The 19361-nt window shown below is 44.8% G+C and overlaps 1 protein-coding gene across 1 annotated transcript; it reads left to right on the forward strand.

Annotated features, from left to right (window-relative positions):
• Nucleotides 1–7210: 7210 nt before the first annotated feature.
• Nucleotides 7211–17047, forward strand: dlk2 (delta-like 2 homolog (Drosophila)). The gene is given in 8 exon segments (XM_054600702.1): nucleotides 7211–7226; nucleotides 7606–8303; nucleotides 11163–11262; nucleotides 13013–13070; nucleotides 13660–13790; nucleotides 13867–14011; nucleotides 16289–16650; nucleotides 16653–17047. Coding segments are annotated over 8 exon segments (1905 nt in total).
• The last annotated feature ends 2314 nt before the right edge of the window (nucleotides 17048–19361 follow it).

The following is a 19361-nucleotide window of genomic DNA, read 5'->3' on the forward strand; positions in this document are numbered from 1 at the left end:
TCTCCTCTCCCCTCCTCCTCCTCCCTCCTCCTCCTCCTCCTCCTCCTCCTCCTCCTCCCTCCTCCTCTCCTCCTCTCCCTCCCTCCTCCCCTCCTCCTCCCTCCTCTCCCTCCTCCTCTCTCCTCCTCCTCCTCCTCCTCCTCCTCCTCCTCTCTCCCTCCTCCTCCTCCTCCTCTCCTCCTCTCCTCCTCTCCTCCTCCTCCTCCTCTCCTCCTCCCTCCTCCTCTCCTCTCCTCCCTCCTCCTCCCTCCCTCCTCTCCTCCTCCCTCCTCCCTCCTCTCCTCCTCTCCTCCCCTCCTCCTCCTCCTCTCCTCCTCTCCTCCCCTCCTCCTCCTCCTCCTCTCCTCCCTCCTCCTCTCCTCCTCCTCCTCCTCTCCTCCTCCTCCTCCTCCTCCTCCTCCTCCCTCCTCCTCCTCCTCCTCTCCTCCTCTCCTCCTCCTCCTCCTCCTCCTCCTCCTCCTCCTCCCTCCTCCTCCTCCTCCTCCTCCTCCTCCTCCTCTCCTCCCTCCTCCTCCTCCTCCCTCCTCCTCCTCCTCTCCTCCTCCTCCTCCTCCTCCTCCTCCCTCCCTCCTCTCCTCCCTCCTCCTCCTCCTCCCTCCTCTCCTCCTCCTCCTCCTCCTCCTCCTCCTCCCTCTCCTCCCTCCCTCCTCCTCCTCCTCCTCCTCCTCCCTCCTCCTCCCTCCTCCCTCCTCCTCCTCCTCTCCCTCCTCTCCCTCTCCCTCCTCCCTCCTCCTCCTCCTCCTCCTCCTCCTCCCTCCTCCTCCTCCTCTCCCTCCTCCTCCTCCTCCTCCTCCTCCTCCCTCCTCCTCTCCTCTCCTCCCTCCTCCTCCTCCTCCTCCTCTCCTCTCCTCCCCCTCCTCCTCCCTCCTCTCCCTCCTCCTCCTCCTCCCTCCTCCTCCTCCCTCCTCCTCTCTCCTCCTCCTCCCTCCTCCTCCTCCTCTCCTCTCCTCCTCTCCCCTCCTCCTCCTCCTCCTCCTCCTCCTCCTCCTCTCCTCCTCCCTCCTCCCTCCTCCTCCTCTCCTCCTCTCCTCCTCTCCTCCTCTCCTGGTCTCCTGGTCTCCTCCCTCCTGTCCTCCGTTGATCTGTTGAGATGAGGAGCTGCTGATGTCTCCCATAGACAGAGCGTATTGATCATAGTGAGCGTATTGATCATATTGAGCGTATTGATCATATTGAGCGTATTGATCATAGTGAGCGTATTGATCATAGTGAGTATTGATCATAGTGAGCGTATTGATGAGCGTATTGATCATAGTGAGCGTATTGATCATATTGAGCGTATTGATCGTGAGCGTATTGATCATAGTGAGCGTATTGATCATAGTGAGCGTATTGATCATATTGAGCGTATTGATCATAGTGAGCGTATTGATCATATTGAGCGTATTGATCATATTGAGCGTATTGATCATAGTATTGATCATATTGAGCGTATTGATCATAGTGAGCGTATTGATCATAGTGAGCGTATTGATCATAGTGAGCGTATTGATCATAGTGAGCGTATTGATCATATTGAGCGTATTGATCATATTGAGCGTATTGATCATAGTGAGCGTATTGATCATAGTGAGCGTATTGATCATAGTGAGCGTATTGATCATAGTGAGCGTATTGATCATAGTGAGCGTATTGATCATAGTGAGCGTATTGATCGTATTGATCATAGTGAGCGTATTGATCATAGTGAGCGTATTGATCATAGTGAGCGTATTGATCATAGTGAGCGTATTGATCATAGTGAGCGTATTGATCATAGTGAGCGTATTGATCATATTGGGCGTATTGATCATATTGAGCGTATTGATCATATTGAGCGTATTGATCATAGTGAGCGTATTGATCATAGTGAGCGTATTGATCATAGTGAGCGTATTGATCATAGTGAGCGTATTGATCATAGTGAGCGTATTGATCATAGTGAGCGTATTGATCATAGTGAGCGTATTGATCATAGTGAGCGTATTGATCATAGTGAGCGATCATAGTGAGCGTATTGATCATAGTGAGCGTATTGATCATAGTGAGCGTATTGATCATAGTGAGCGTATTGATCATAGTGAGCGTATTGATCATAGTGAGCGTATTGATCATAGTGAGCGTATTGATCATAGTGATCATAGTGAGCGTATTGATCATAGTGAGCGTATTGATCATAGTGAGCGTATTGATCATAGTGAGCGTATTGATCATAGTGAGCGTATTGATCATAGTGAGCGTATTGATCATATTGAGCGTATTGATCATATTGAGCGTATTGATCATAGTGAGCGTATTGATCATAGTGAGCGTATTGATCATAGTGAGCGTATTGATCATATTGAGCGTATTGATCATAGTGAGCGTATTGATCATATTGAGCGTATTGATCATAGTGAGCGTATTGATCATATTGAGCGTATTGATCATAGTGAGCGTATTGATCATAGTGAGCGTATTGATCAGAGTGAGCGTATTGATCATAGTGAGCGTATTGATCATAGTGAGCGTATTGATCATAGTGAGCGTATTGATCATAGTGAGCGTATTGATCAGAGTGGTTATTGGCTCTTCTTTCTCTCATAATAAAGTTGCCGTGTGTGTTTGTCCCTGAGGTCAAAGGTCACAGTGTTCATCCATCACACTGCTGACTCCTCCTTTGGCCCCAGCAGAGGAAGGAAGGAGGTAGGGAAGGAAAGAAGGACTCGTGAATCATTTAAACTCCTCCGAATGTTAAATCGGGACGGGGGGGGGGGTCCTCAGCTGCTGTGGTGAGGGAGGGGTCAAGGCTGCCTCCCCTCCTCCCCCTCCTCCCCCTCCATTCTTCTCCCTGTGTAAACAGAGAGGCATTGTGAGGCAGGTGGTTGGACGGTTTAGAGCAGAGAGGAATCTCCCAGCTGCTCCTGCTCCGGTTCCTTCAGCAGGTTAGACCCTCATCAACCCCTCAACACCACCCGACCCCCCAACCAGCCACCACCCACCGTCTGAGCGGCGGTCCAACGCCGGCCGGCGGTCACATTTAGCTTCCGAACGCCGTCACAGACGGATCCAGTTACACCAACCAGAACTGAACCAGACTGGTGGAGCTCCGGGACTCAAACCATCGGAGGTTATTGTTATTATTGATTTGTGCTTATTCAATGTTTTAATGTCCCATGATGCTCCACATTCTGAATTTAACACATTTACATGGAGGAGGAGGAGGAGGAGGAGGAGGAGGAGGAGGAGGTGTTATAATTGGACCCCCCCCCAGAGGTGACAGTATCTGAGCTATGATACATTAACTCCACACATCAACCAGCTGCTTTCACAAACAGACTCTATATATAAATATATTTATATATTTTAACTGTCATGTGGTGGTCCAAGTTGTCATCAAGGATGTTCTAAGGGTTCTTTAGGTGGTCCAAGTGGTCATCAAGGAGGATCTAAGCTTTATTTGCCCTATAGGACATTCTAGTCATTGTAGTGGTCTTTGTTTTGGTTCCAGTGGCCATTTAGGTGATTGTCGGAGTCGTTCGGGAAGTTGAACACCTACTGGACATTTTAGAGAAATGTGTTCTCCCCAATTTATTCAAAACATAGAAAACATATTTTTAAAGAAATGTATGAAGGTACAACACTTCTGATAGAATGTGCTGTGATCTTCCTCGTAAACGTATTTGGTACTCACAAAAATCTGGATTCATTATTTACATGATTTTTAAAGAAGCGTTCGGACAGAAAGAATGTCTGGAGATTTCCTCTGAAGTGTTTCTGTTGTCTCCCAGCATGCCGTCTGTCTTTCCACTCTCACTTGAAGACATTTAAAAAGCTGCACCTTGTTCAGGAGAAGACGAGTCTCAGCCTGCCGGGACGAGTCCCGTCTACTGATCTGAAGTCAGATGGGTTCACTTACAGAGGCTTCTTTACAAACACAGACGCTGTCTGATGCCGACACGCCTGGCCTGCTGGAAGATGAGATATTTCAGACAGAATATATCTGTGGGGATTATCAGATAGAGGAAGACAGCACCGAAAACCGCAAACCATTCAGGGTAAAGAACCACTTCTTTTGACTCAGACTTGTTTTGGTTCCCTCTGTGTTATGACTCAGACTTGTTTTGGTTCCCTCTGTGTTATGACTCAGACTTGTTTTGGTTCCCTCTGTGTTATGACTCAGACTTGTTTTGGTTCCCTCTGTGTTATGACTCAGACTTGTTTTGGTTCCCTCTGTGTTATGACCCAGACTTGTTTTGAGTTCCCTCTGTGTTATGACTCAGACTTGTTTTGGTTCCCTCTGTGTTATGACTCAGGCTTGTTTAAGTTCCCTGGTTGTTTTGACTCAGGCTTGTTTAAGTTCCCTGGTTGTTTTGACTCAGACTTGTTTTAGTTCCCTCTGTGTTATGACTCAGACTTGTTTTAGTTCCCTGGTTGTTTTGACTCAGACTTGTTTAAGTTCCCTGAGTGTTTTGACTCAGACTTGTTTAAGTTCCCTGGTTGTTTTGACTCAGACTTGTTTTAGTTCCCTCTGTGTTATGACTCAGACTTGTTTTAGTTCCCTAGTTGTTTTGACTCAGACTTGTTTAAGTTCCCTGAGTGTTTTGACTCAGACTTGTTTTAGTTCCCTGAGTGTTTTGACTCTTCTTGTTTTAGTTCCCTGGTTGTTTTGACTCAAACTTGTTTTAGTTCCCTGGGTCTTTTGACTCTTCTTGTCAGTCTTTGTTCTAGTTGTCCTTTCTTTGTCTCTTCAGCCTGCAGTTTTAAATAAAAACATGTGTAAGATGAAGACTGAACCCTGTCCCACAATGTTTTGTTATTTAATATTTGTTTCTTATGATTTCAGGAAAACATAGAAATACATTTAAAAAGTGTGTGAATGATTCCAGAGTATAATAGTTTCAGGATAAGGAACATTTTATTTACATCGACGCTCTGGTGTCAAACCTCCAGCTGAGTTCACAACATCACACATCTTTGACTTTAAGTGTAAAAGTCCAATCAACACTTATTAACACCCGACTGAGTTACTGTCAGTGTGTCAGAGCGCTGATTCTCCTCCGGCTAGATTCAATCTAACACCACAGCCCTCTGACAACCAGCACACACACTCCAGTACGTGTGTGTGTGTGAGTGTGAGTGTGTGTGTGTGTGTGTGTGTGTGTGTGAGTGTGTGTGTGTGTGTGTGTGTGTGTGTGTGTGTGTGTGTGTGTGTGTGTGTGTGTGTGTGTGTGTGTGTGTGTGTGTGTGTGAATGTGAGTGTCTGTGTGTGCCCTGCAGAGAGGGAGTGTGTTAAATGAAGAGGGAGGACGGGTGGAGGACGGGTGGAGGACGGGTCTCCTGGTCGTTCGTCTGCAGCTTCAAACAGTCTTTAAAATAAGCAGCAGAGGAACAGTGTGTGTGTGTGTGTGTGTGTGTGTGTGTGTTGGTGTGTGTGCTGGAGGGCAGCAGAGAGCAGACGCTCTGAGCAGAATGTTAAAGAGCTTTGTGACATTAACGCAGCAGGAAGCTGTCAGATGAAGGTAAGAACGGCACAACTTTATTGTTCTCACTCTTTACACTCAGAGAAATGAAACACGCACAAACATGTACTTTTACTTGTGTGTGTGTTTATGGCCGTGACTCTGTGATCAATACTTTGATCAGTGAACATCTCCGGCTGATTGGCTGATGGTTCACTTTGTTTGTTTCATTGAGGAGCTGAATAAATGTTTTCATCATTCTATTCTATGGGAAGGTTTTGTCATGTCATCTTCTGAGGAGCTGATGCAGTGAAAGTTACTACTGATGGAAAGCTAACGTTAGCTTAGCAACAGTCAGAGAGTTCAGCAGCATCAGCCTGATGATGACGTCCGATGGGTTCCGGTCTCTAAACTCAAAGGAACCTCTACTGGGTTCTCTGGGTTCTACCACCAAGACTTAGTCCGACCTGTGTGGCCTTATCAAAGACACTATCCCATTACATCGTGGGAAACGTGGGACACCTGAGCGCTTCGAGTGACTGTATTGACATATTGGACACCTGAAGTACTTTTTTGTAATAGAGTATTTTGAAATTGTGGTTTAAGTACTTTTACTATAACAGAGTATTTGTACATGGTGGTTTAATACTTTTTTGTAAGAGTGTTTTTCTACAGTGGGGTATTAGTACTTTTTCTTTAACAGAGTATTTTTAAGATAAGATAAGATAAGATAAGATAATCCTTTATCAGTCCCACAGCGGGGACATTTGCAGGATTACAGCAGCAGAGAGGAAACATAGAGAGACATAAGAATAATAAATAAGTAAAACAGATAAAAATCCACAATAACTTTACAGCATGGCTTTAGTACTTTCACTGTAACAGAGTATTTTTACATTATGGTATTAATACTTTCACTGTAACAGAGTATTTTTTACAGTGAGGTATTAATACTTTCACTGTAACAGAGTATTTCTTACAGTGAGGTATTAATACTTCGCTATAACAGAGTATTTTTTACAGTGAGGTATTAATACTTCACTATAACAGAGTATTTCTTACAGTGAGGTATTAATACTTCACTATAACAGAGTATTTCTTACAGTGAGGTATTAATACTTCGCTATAACAGAGTATTTTTTACAGTGAGGTATTAATACTTCACTATAACAGAGTATTTTTTACAGTGAGGTATTAATACTTCACTATAACAGAGTATTTTTTACAGTGAGGTATAAGTATCTTTACTGTCACAGTAATAGTGTTTTTCTGATTTCCTGGTCTCATGTTGACATTGAGGAAACTGACAGGAAGTGGATGGTAGACTTTTAGTCTGCAGCAGCAGATTAAAGTTAAACTCACGTGTTCTGACTATGAGGTGACCTTTGGCCCCTGTGGAAGTCTGAGGAGCTCCATGATGAAATCACAAGAAACCCTGAAGGACGTTTCAGTTTCACTCTGATGAAACTCACAGAAACATCCCACATCCTGCTCGTGTCCACGGCGACCAGCCTCCTCCTCCTGTTGCTATGGCAGCCCCGACAACAGACTGTCAATGACATCACTTCCTGGTGTGTTTCAAAAAGCTCAATCCACGAGGATACAGAGAGCCACAAACAGCTACCGAGAGTTTAGAACAAAGAGTCAACGTGAAGATGAGAAAAGGTTCATGATACAACGAGCCAGAACCAAACATGACGCAGAACAAACAAAGCAGAACTAGAACATGCGTCTCTGGTAGATGGAACATAAGATAAGATAAGATAAGAACATGGACGCTTCCTGCAGAGATGGTTGTTCTGGAGCGTAAACAGCAGAGGCTTTTTGTATTCCTCCGTCAGTGATTGCTGACGGAGGAATACACCTGAAGGGACCTCGGTTCCTCCTGTCGGGTGGAGACGGGTTCTGGAGTGGAGGTTGTTGCTTCTCCTCAGAGTTCTGCCTCCCAACATGGCGCTCCTTTGCGTCCGTCTTCCCAGGTGTTGGAGTCCATCCTTAACGATAACTGCCTCTGTCCCATTACCGGGTCTGGAGTGAGTTAACAAAGGGGAGGAGTTCTGGGAGGTAAGTTAAAGAGCCCGTCTCTGCTGGCGAGTTCCAAGAACTTCTTCAAACTCGCCGTCTTTGTTCCAGAACACCGAACGCAGTTTGTGAAGATTCAATTCACATTACAAATATGCCTCAGAAACTCAGAACCTCAAACCCTTAGAACCTCAGAACCTCCAAACCTCAGAGTCTCAGAACCTCAGAATCTCAGAACCTCAGAACCTCAGAACCTCAGAGCGTCAGAGCGCCAGAGCCTCAGAACCTCAGAACCTCAGAAACTCAGAGTCTCAGAACCTCAGAACCTCAGAGTCTCAGAGCCTCAGAACCTCAGAACCTCAGAACCTCAGAAACTCAGAGTCTCAGAACCTCAGAACCTCAGAGTCTCAGAGTCTCAGAACCTCAGAACCTCAGAGTCTCAGTCTCAGAACCTCAGAACCTCAGAGTCTCAGAACCTCAGAATCTCAGAACCTCAGAACCTCAGAGCGTCAGAGCGCCAGAGCCTCAGAACCTCAGAACCTCAGAATCTCAGAGTCTCAGAGCCTCAGAACCTCAGAACCTCAGAATCTCAGAGTCTCAGAGTCTCAGAACCTCAGAACCTCAGAACCTCAGAGCGCCAGAACCTCAGAGCGCCAGAACCTCAGAGTCTCAGAGTCTCAGAACCTCAGAACAGAGTCTCAGAGTCTCAGAGTCTCAGAACCTCAGAACCTCAGAGTCTCAGAGTCTCAGAACCTCAGAACCTCAGAACCTCAGAACCTCAGGGCCTCTGGGCCTCTGGGCCTCTGGGCCTCGGGGCTCCTGGTTTCTGGTTTCCGGGTTTCTTTGTTCTTGAGGAAAGAGGTACACTTTGCCACCAGAACTGGCTCCATCACTCATGAGTGAGCTCCAATGTTCCTCCTGGCTTTCTTGGTCCAAATGGTTCTGTGTAGATCCACCTGTCCACAGCACTCTGCTGGTTGGTGGAGGAGGAGCTGGACTGGTGTTGATACGAGAACCTTCTGCTTCCCCTGGAGGATCTACTGGAGCTTCACCAAGCTGAGGACGATGAGATGTAGTACAGTAGAAGTACAACATGTACCTCTGAGATGAAGTACAGTATAAAGTACTATATGTACCTCTGAGATGTAGTACAGTAAAAGTACAACATGTACCTCTGAGGTGTAGTACAGTAAAAGTACAACATGTACCTCTGAGGTGTAGTACAGTAAAAGTACAACATGTACCTCTGAGGTGTAGTACAGTAAAAGTACAACATGTACCTCTGAGGTGTAGAGGAGGAGACGTAGAAAGTAATCCAGTACAAGCAGCTCATTTACAGTAGTTAAGTATATGTACTTAGTCACATTCCACCACTGATTCTTATGTTTGTACTCAGAGAATTTCATACTGGAGCTTCACGTGTGTGTGTGTGTGTGTGTGTGTGTGTGTGTGTGTGTGTGTGTGTGTGTGTGTGTGTGTGTGTGTGTGTGTGTGTGTGTGTGTGTGTCTGTCTCTGTGTGTGTGTGTGTTAAATTGGCCACCTGTTGCCTTCCATTCTCAAACACACACACTCCCTTCATTCTTTTCTTTCTCGAGCAAACACACTGAAAGAAAATAAATGTGTGTTCCTCACTCACATACCAAAAACACACACACACACTCACACACACACACACACACACACACACACACACACACACACACACACACACACACTCACACACACACACACACACACACACACACACACACACACACACTCACACACACAGACACACACACACACACACACTCACACACACACACACACACACACACACACACACACACACACACACACACACACACACACACACACACACACACACACACACAGACATGTCAGTTCCTGTCTTGTGTTCGTGACTGTAATCTCTGGAAAAATGATCCTGCTTGTTATTTCCTGCCGCCTGCCAGTCGAGTGTGTGGGCAGAGCGCCCTGAAGGTCTGTCACTACAGCAACAGGCTGAACAGACTGAAGCTCAAAGCAGGAGGAGGAAGAGGAGGAAGAGGAGGAAGAGGAAGAGACAGACACACAACATGAAGAGATCTGACGGCACAAACCAGGAGATCTGAGCAGAAGAAGAGGAAACAGGAAGCAGCAGGTAGGAACAGGAAGCTGGAGGAGCGTCACATGACTAAGCATGTCCAGGTGTGCTGGGACGTCCTCCGGTTGTGGTTAGCTTAGCTTAGCACAAAGACTGGAATCAGGGGGAAACTGTTAGCCTAGCTCCATCTAAACAGAGTGTGATTGGCTCGTGGTAGTCAGGTGGTCCAGGGTTAGAATCACCTGGAGCCGTTGTCATGGAGACACGTCGTTCACTGACCTGAGAGCAGCGATAACGACAGTATCCAGGTTTCCTTTTAACCACAGAAGAAGAAGAGGAGAGGATGTTTTAGTGTCTTCAGTCACATGATGCTTCACGTTCCTCATCGTTATATTTTATTTTATTCATCACACACAACGACAATCTGTTACCAGATATTTCAACATTTTCTTTATTTCAGTGTTTCATTCAAATTGTAAAATGTGAGTCTGTGAATCCTCATCTCCTCTTTCTTATGATATTAATAACATAACATTCATATTTACCCAGACTGAGTTTAGAAAGTGAAATAAAAGTGATTCAAAATGAAACATGTCACAGGATTTTACTGTTCTCTACCTGTTCAGGTACTCTGTTCTCTACCTGTTCAGGTACTCTGTTCTCTACCTGTTCAGGTACTCTGTTCTCTACCTGTTCAGGTACTCTGTTCTCTACCTGTTCAGGTACTCTGTTCTCTACCTGTTCGGGTACTCTGTTCTCTACCTGTTCAGGTACTCTGTTCTCTACCTGTTCAGGTACTCTGTTCTCTACCTGTTCAGGTACTCTGTTCTCTACCTGTTCAGGTACTCTGTTCTCTACCTGTTCAGGTACTCTGTTCTCTACCTGTTCAGGTACTCTGTTCTCTACCTGTTCAGGTACTCTGTCTACCTGTTCAGGTACTCTGTTCTCTACCTGTTCAGGTACTCTGTTCTCTACCTGTTCAGGTACTCTGTTCTCTACCTGTTCAGGTACTCTGTTCTCTACCTGTTCAGGTACTCTGTTCTCTACCTGTTCAGGTACTCTGTTCTCTACCTGTTCAGGTACTCTGTTCTCTACCTGTTCAGGTACTCTGTTCTCTACCTGTTCAGTACTACCTGTACCTGTTCAGGTACTCTGTTCTCTACCTGTTCAGGTACTCTGTTCTCTACCTGTTCAGGTACTCTGTTCTCTACCTGTTCAGGTACTCTGTTCTCTACCTGTTTAGGTACTCTAAATGATCCAACAACAATACAATAATAATAATAATAATGAATATGTAATAACAATGATCAGAATTGTCAGTAAGACGTTCACAGGTGTGAGTGGAAGAAGACACATTGAGGTCGGATTGCTCAGCTGACTTCCTGTCTGTAACAGGAAGTACTGGTTCATCAGCGTCTGAACATTTAAAGCCCAGAGAGAGACATCAGCTGGTCCGTTTGGTTTGACGTAGACCCGGTCCTCATGGTTCTGATCTCTTCTCATTAGTCGGGACCAGGACCAGGAACAGGAAGTGTGTCATCCCCGCCGGTTTATGATGCCTCTATGTGTTTACCAACGCTGACACGCTGACTCCAGGTCAGATCCACCAACACGTCTGTCTCTTCTGTCACAGGTTGTCTTCGTCCTCCGGGTCTCCAACATGTCCTCAGTCAGAGCTTCGGCCGTCCTTCTCGTCCTCCTCGTCTTCATCGTCCCGCCCTGCAGAGGTCAAGGTGAGGTCAGCATTTACTCTCTTACCAAACCTCATTCTACAAAGTGATGATTTTAGGTTTGAGAGCTGCAGAGGGACATTTATCAACCGCGTTTATCTAAACATTTCATTATTTGTTTCATTATCATCATTGTTATTAATATTATTATTAATAACAATATAATTATGATTTGGTTCGTTACCATAAACACAGTGAGACAAAGTAAACGACTGCAACAGTCAATTATCATAAAACAGAAAAATGTATTTAGGAACAGAGATTTAAAATAACCAGCTGCATAGTTTTATGAATTAATAACCGTGATATAAAATCTTTAGTGTCTCCAGGTGTTTGAAGTAGGAATTAAAGACTTTATACTACTTTAAACATCTGGAGACACTAAAGACTTTATACTACCTTAAACATCTGGAGACATTAAAGACTTTATACTACTTTAAACATCTGGAGACATTAAAGACTTTATACTACTTTAAACATCTGGAGACATTAAAGACTTTATACTACTTTAAACATCTGGAGACATTAAAGACTTTATACTACCTTAAACATCTGGAGACATTAAAGACTTTATACTACCTTAAACATCTGGAGACATTAAAGACTTTATACTACTTTAAACATCTGGAGACATTAAAGACTTTATACTACCTTAAACATCTGGAGACATTAAAGACTTTATACTACCTTAAACATCTGGAGACACTAAAGACTTTATACTACCTTAAACATCTGGAGACATTAAAGACTTTATACTACCTTAAACATCTGGAGACATTAAAGACTTTATACTACTTTAAACATCTGGAGACATTAAAGACTTTAAACATCTGGAGACATTAAAGACTTTATACTACTTTAAACATCTGGAGACATTAAAGACTTTATACTACTTTAAACATCTGGAGACATTAAAGACTTTATACTACTTTAAACATCTGGAGACATTAAAGACTTTATACATTAAACAAGACATTAAAGACTTTATACTACTTTAAACATCTGGAGACATTAAAGACTTTATACTACTTTAAACATCTGGAGACATTAAAGACTTTATACTACTTTAAACATCTGGAGACATTAAAGACTTTATACTACTTTAAACATCTGGAGACATTAAAGACTTTATACTACTTTAAACATCTGGAGACATTAAAGACTTTATACTACCTTAAACATCTGGAGACATTAAAGACTTTATACTACTTTAAACATCTGGAGACATTAAAGACTTTGGAGACATTACTACTTTAAACATCTGGAGACATTAAAGACTTTGTACTACTTTAAACATCTGGAGACATTAAAGACTTTGTACTACTTTAGTGTCCGAGGCGTTGAACGTCATTGGTTACATGATGCAGACTCGCTGATGAAGGCTTTGAGATGTGTTGAAAGCTCCGGAAGAAAAAAACAGTCAGTGGACCTTTAGTTAGGATCTGTTTGTCACAAAAACATGAATCCTGTTTTCAGATTTAGTTTGTTTTCACTTGAATGAAACTCGTGAAGTTTAAAAGATCAGAACGTTTGTTTGTCCTGAAGAATAAAAGTTGTTTTGGTCTGAAATGAAATCTAGAAGCTGTTCCTGTTTAAATCTAAGCTTCCAGCGATTCATTCTCTTCTTCTTGTATCACTTGTTCCTCTGTGAACTCAGCAGGTTTAACAGACCAGATCTTCTTCTTCTTCTTCTTCTTCTTCTTCTTCTTCTTCTTCTTCTTCTTCTTCTTCTTCTTCTTCTTCTTTTCTGCAGGAAGTGACTGCAGCTGTAACGTCACCAACAGCCGCTGTGATGAGTCCGGAGTCTGCAGGTGAGACCATTGATCCTCCACTGATCACTGATCAGCCCTAAAGCATCCCCTGCTTTATGGTCTGTTTGACTCTAAATGGAGCATCATTTACTAAATGAACATCATGCTGTATTGAAGAAGACTTGAAACTAGAGATTGAGACCATAAACTCATGTTTACAATGTTTACTGAGGGAATAAATCAAGAGAGAAGTAGAGTCATTTTCTCATAGACTTCTATACAACCAGAGGAGTCGCCCCTGGTGGACAGCAGAGAGAATGCAGCTTTAACACAGGAAGAAGTTTCTGGCCAACTGAAAGAGGTCTAGTTTCTGGGTATCTTGCTGATGCCCAGGACTAGATGATCTCTAAAGCCCCCCCCCCTGGATCCAGGACCCGGGACAACTGACCCGGAGTTCCCCCTCTGTTGACCAGTGAAATAGCAGACTGTTGTGGTTCAGAGGGACCCTGAAGGTCCAGCTCCACATCTGGTCCGGATCCTCCCTTCAGAGGGTCTCTAATCCAGAACCAGCGCCTCTGGATCCTCCAGGAGGAGTCGGGAGACGCTGCAGGGCGACCCGGCTGATGTCTCTGTCTCTGTGTGTCTGCAGATGTGACCCCGGCTGGGACGGCGAGCAGTGCGAGCGCTGCGTGCCGACGCCCGGCTGTGTCCACGGTTCCTGTCAGCAGCCGTGGCAGTGCAGCTGCGAGCCGGGCTGGGGGGGACGCTTCTGTGACAAAGGTCTGGACTCGTCACTCGCTCCTTTGGTTTGGTGTCTCCGTTTGTTGGGTTCTCACGAGTCCCGTCTCCGTTTCAGACCTGTTGGTGTGCTCGGACCAGCAGCCGTGTCAGAACGGAGCCACCTGTGTGATGGAGGACAACGCCGAGTACACCTGTGTCTGTCCCGCCGGCTTCCACGGCAGAGACTGTCAGCTGAAGACCGGACCCTGTCACCAGAGGAGGTCTGTGCAGGTCTCCCTACAGACCACCTCATCCTCTTTGTGACTCTGTGAAATCATTACTTCTGCTTTAAAAATGTCCTCGTGTGTTTCATGTCCTCATGTATGTTTCATGTCCTCATGTGTGTTTTATGTCCTCATGTGTATTTTATGTCCTCATGTGTGTTTTATGTCCTCATGTCCTCATGTATGTTTCATGTCCTCATGTGTGTTTTATGTCCTCATGTGTATTTTATGTCCTCATGTGTGTTTTATGTCCTCATGTCCTCATGTATGTTTCATGTCCTCATGTGTGTTTTATGTCCTCATGTGTATTTTATGTCCTCATGTATGTTTCATGTCCTCATGTCCTCATGTATGTTTCATGTCCTCATGTGTGTTTTATGTCCTCATGTGTGTTTTATGTCCTCATGTCCTCATGTCCTCATGTGTGTTTCATGTCCTCATGTATGTTTCATGTCCTCATGTATGTTTTATGTCCTCATGTCATGTCCTCATTTCATGTCCTCATGTATGTTTCATGTCCTCATGTGTGTTTCATGTCCTCATGTGTGTTTCATGTCCTCATGTATGTTTCATGTCCTCATGTCCTCATGTATGTTTCATGTCCTCATGTGTGTTTCATGTCCTCATGTCCTCATGTGTGTTTCATGTCCTCATGTATGTTTCATGTCCTCATGTGTGTTTCATGTCCTCATGTATGTTTCATGTCCTCATGTGTGTTTAATGTCCTCATGTCCTCATGTGTGTTTTATGTCCTTGTGTCCTCATGTATGTTTCATGTCCTCATGTGTGTTTCATGTCCTCATGTATGTTTCATGTCCTCATGTGTGTTTAATGTCCTCATGTCCTCATGTCCTCATGTGTGTTTTATGTCCTTGTGTCCTCATGTCCTCATGTATGTTTCATGTCCTCATGTGTGTTTTATGTCCTCATGTGTGTTTTATGTCCTCATGTCCTCATGTCCTCATGTCCTCATGTGTGTTTCATGTCCTCATGTCCTCATGTGTGTTTCATGTCCTCATGTGTGTTTCATGTCCTCATGTATGTTTCATGTCCTCATGTGTGTTTCATGTCCTCATGTATGTTTCATGTCCTCATGTGTGTTTAATGTCCTCATGTCCTCATGTCCTCATGTGTGTTTTATGTCCTTGTGTCCTCATGTATGTTTCATGTCCTCATGTGTGTTTCATGTCCTCATGTATGTTTCATGTCCTCATGTGTGTTTAATGTCCTCATGTCCTCATGTCCTCATGTGTGTTTTATGTCCTTGTGTCCTCATGTCCTCATGTGTATTTTCTGTCCTCATGTCCTCATGTATGTTTTATGTCCTCATGTGTGTTTCATGTCCTCATGTATGTTTCATGTCCTCATGTGTGTTTAATGTCCTCATGTCCTCATGTCCTCATGTGTGTTTTATGTCCTTGTGTCCTCATGTCCTCATGTGTATTTTCTGTCCTCATGTCCTCATGTGTGTTTTATGTCCTCATGTGTGTTTTATGTCCTCATGTCCTCATGTCCTCATGTGTGTTTCATGTCCTCATGTCCTCATGTATGTTTCATGTCCTCATGTCCTCATGTATGTTTCATGTCCTCATGTATGTTTCATGTCCTCATGTATGTTTCATGTCCTCATGTCCTCATGTATGTTTCATGTCCTCATGTATGTTTCATGTCCTCATGTCCTCATGTATGTTTCATGTCCTCATGTCCTCATGTATGTTTCATGTCCTCATGTCCTCATGTATGTTTCATGTCCTCATGTATGTTTCATGTCCTCATGTATGTTTCATGTCCTCATGTATGTTTTATGTCCTCATGTGTGTTTTATGTCCTCATGTCCTCATGTATGTTTCATGTCCTCATGTGTGTTTTATGTCCTCATGTGTGTTTCATGTCCTCATGTCCTCATGTGTGTTTCATGTCCTCATGTGTGTTTCATGTCCTCATGTCCTCATGTCCTCATGTCCTCATGTATGTTTCATGTCCTCATGTCCTCATGTATGTTTCATGTCCTCATGTCCTCATGTCCTCATGTGTGTTTCATGTCCTCATGTATGTTTCATGTCCTCATGTATGTTTCATGTCCTCATGTATGTTTCATGTCCTCATGTCCTCATGTATGTTTCATGTCCTCATGTCCTCATGTCCTCATGTATGTTTCATGTCCTCATGTCCTCATGTCCTCATGTATGTTTCATGTCCTCATGTCCTCATGTCCTCATGTGTGTTTTATGACTTCACGCTCTTCTCATCTTCTCTTTGGTGTTTTTTCTCCAGGTCTCCGTGTCTAAACGGCGGTCTCTGTGAGGACGCTGACGGCTTTGCGGTGGACCTTGCGTGTCGCTGTCTGGCCGGCTTCAAGGGGCGGCGCTGTGAGACCGACATGGACGACTGCCTGATGAGACCGTGTGCCAACGGCGCCACCTGCCTGGACGGCGTCAACCGCTTCTCGTGCCTCTGCCCCGCCGGCTTTACCGGCCGCTTCTGCACCGTCAACCTGGACGACTGCGCCAGCCGGCCCTGCCTCAACGCCGGCCGCTGCCTGGACCGCTCCGGCGGCTTCCACTGCGTATGTCGGCCCGGTTACACTGGAACCACCTGCCAGACGGACCGCGAGCCCGGCTGGACGATGCTAGGGTGGGAGGGGGAGGAGGCGGGGCCAGACCTCCTCTGACCACTAGGGGCAAGAACGGTTGGAGCGGCACCACCGACAGCGGGAACAGCAGTCGTCATGGCGACAGGCTGTTCAAGGTGACGGTGAGCGAGCGCCGCGCCGCCGGCCTGTCGGAGGTCCAGCTCATCGTCCTGCTGGCGCTGGCGGGCGTGACGTTTGGCGTGGTGGTGCTGACCGCCACCATTGTGCTGCCGGGTCACTGCAGGGCCCGAGGCCACGCCCCCTGCTGGACATCTTCATCATCACAGCGGCGAGGACGGCAGGGCGGCCGGCGAGCGCTGCAGGACGAGCCAGAGTGTCAGATCAGCTTCCTGAACGTAGCGGAACCAGAGAAGAAGAAGCTGAACACGGAGGTCATATAGACGGAGCGGGCGTCCGAGCACACAGCCAACAGAGAGAGAGAGGAGGACACGCCCTCTCAGCCCGCCTCAGGGGTCACAGGGCCCTCAGGTCTGATCTGGGATCCAGTTCTCCCAGTGTACGCCTGGTGTTAATATGCAAATGAGCCGTGACATCATTAACCCGTTAGTATTCATCATGTGACTCCTGTAACTCTGTTGGAGAGTCAGAGACACCTGGTCAAAACCTGCGCCTACATTACCCACAATGCACCTCTCGCTCTGACAGGTTGTGCGGCGTCCTGATGCAGAGAGGTTACAGAGGTCTCACTTCTTTCTCAGCACGTCCACATTTACTTTTCTCACTGTTTAGTCTTCAACTGACACTGACTCAAGTGACATCACTCGAGGTTATTGATCATTGATGAAATGATGCATGTTTAAAGTGACAGTAACAAACACTGGGACGGGGATTCAGAGCAGATAAACGATGATGAGATGTACAGAACATGTTTCATATTAAATTAATAGTATTTACCTTACCTGTATTTTATTTAATATATATTTTTGAATTAAGTTCTACAGCTGAGCATCTACAAATGGTCCTTTACAGAACCCTCCATGAAGGGTTCTTAATAATAGTCCTTTACAGAACCCTCCATGAAGGGTTCTTAATAATGGTCCTTTACAGAACCCTCCATGAAGGGTTCTTAATACAGAACCCTCCATGAAGGGTTCTTAATAATAGTCCTTTACAGAACCCTCCATGAAGGGTTCTTAATAATAGTCCGCTACAGAACCCTCCATGAAGGGTTCTTAATGATAGTCTGCTACAGAACCCTCCATGAAGGGTTCTTAAGAACCCTCCATGAAGGGTTCTTAATGATAGTCTGCTATAGAACCCTCCATGAAGGGTTCTTAATGATAGTCTGCTACAGAACCCTCCATGAAGGGTTCTTAATTGTCGTATTCTCTGCAGTACGTTACCTTTGCTCTATTTGCGTTTTCTGATGTTTACAAAGACGTACATACACAAGTACTGTACTGAGTATTTACATGTTCTGCTACTTTATACTTCTCCTCCTCTACACATCAGAGGTAATGTTATACATTAAACTGTACTACATCTCAGAGGTAAATATTGTACTTTTTACTGTCTTACATCTCAGAGCTACTCCATGTGCACCTTTATATAGCCCTTCATCACCCTCAGCATTGTGAAGCTCCAGAAACCGGTAGATCCTCCAGGGAGTCTTCATACTACATCTTAGTATCTTTATACTACATCTTAGTATCTTCATACTACATCATGGTTCGTAATGTAAACACTCTTCATGTCAGTTTTCTGCTCATATATATGTTGTGTTGTTGAGAGAAGTAGAGAAACGAGGTGATCCAACAGAAGTCTCTCTTTCATTTATTGGTGTCATTTATCAGACGAGTGTGTGATGTTCTGCAATGAAGCCGTGAATGACGAGCTCTGAAAGCTGGAGTTTTTATGTAACGACAGCAGAAGAAACGGACTGACACACGTAACACCACAAAGGTTTAATATGGGGATAATATTCAGGGCTGTTGTTTCTGGAAGTAAAGGAGAACACATCAAATACACATTTAAATCCCTTCACTGTTGATGAACATGAAGAGGTAGTTTTGTGGGTCGAGGCAGATTAAGAAACATGTTAGCTAATATATGTTTCTTTTAAGATGAACAGTCAGTCACGCTCCAGGAATGCAAGTTATTTAAAACGTTAACATTAACCAATGGACCATGTTAGTCGACCTCTACGCAGCTACACGACTACTTCTCCTCCACATGGCTGGTTAGCCAGCTCACTTGTCTGGTGAGCTAACTAGCTTGTCCATCTCCAGATAAGTGACACTTTTGTAGGATCAATTTCTGTAACCAGTGTAGCATTAAGGCATGGTGGAATTAGCCAGCTAGCTTCATTTCTCTCCATCGCTCTAATAGTTTTGTCTATTAGCCTATTAGCTGTAAACATTTGAATGATTGTGACATCAGCTAACACTGTTAGCCGTGTTAGCTTGCTGAGGAATGAGGAATCAGAGGCGTTGTTCTTAAGAAGCTGTAAACAGTTTAATTATTGTGACATCAGAGCAGCAGAACAAACCAACGGAGCAGAACTACATTCATCAGAAACACACTGAACACTGCTATAAGTCACTTGGTGTGTTGAGGTTTTGTGCCGCCGCTCGCTCTGTTCTAGTCTCTATGTACAGGTGCTACATCAAACCATGCAGAGCATGTGATTGGCTGTTAGCCATCAGGTGATCTGACAACCCAGAGAAGTGCAGTGAAGAAAAACAAACGGGGAAC

The sequence above is a fragment of the Anoplopoma fimbria genome, chromosome 6 (assembly GCF_027596085.1).
Source record: "Anoplopoma fimbria isolate UVic2021 breed Golden Eagle Sablefish chromosome 6, Afim_UVic_2022, whole genome shotgun sequence".
NCBI classification, from domain to species: Eukaryota; Metazoa; Chordata; class Actinopteri; order Perciformes; family Anoplopomatidae; genus Anoplopoma; species Anoplopoma fimbria.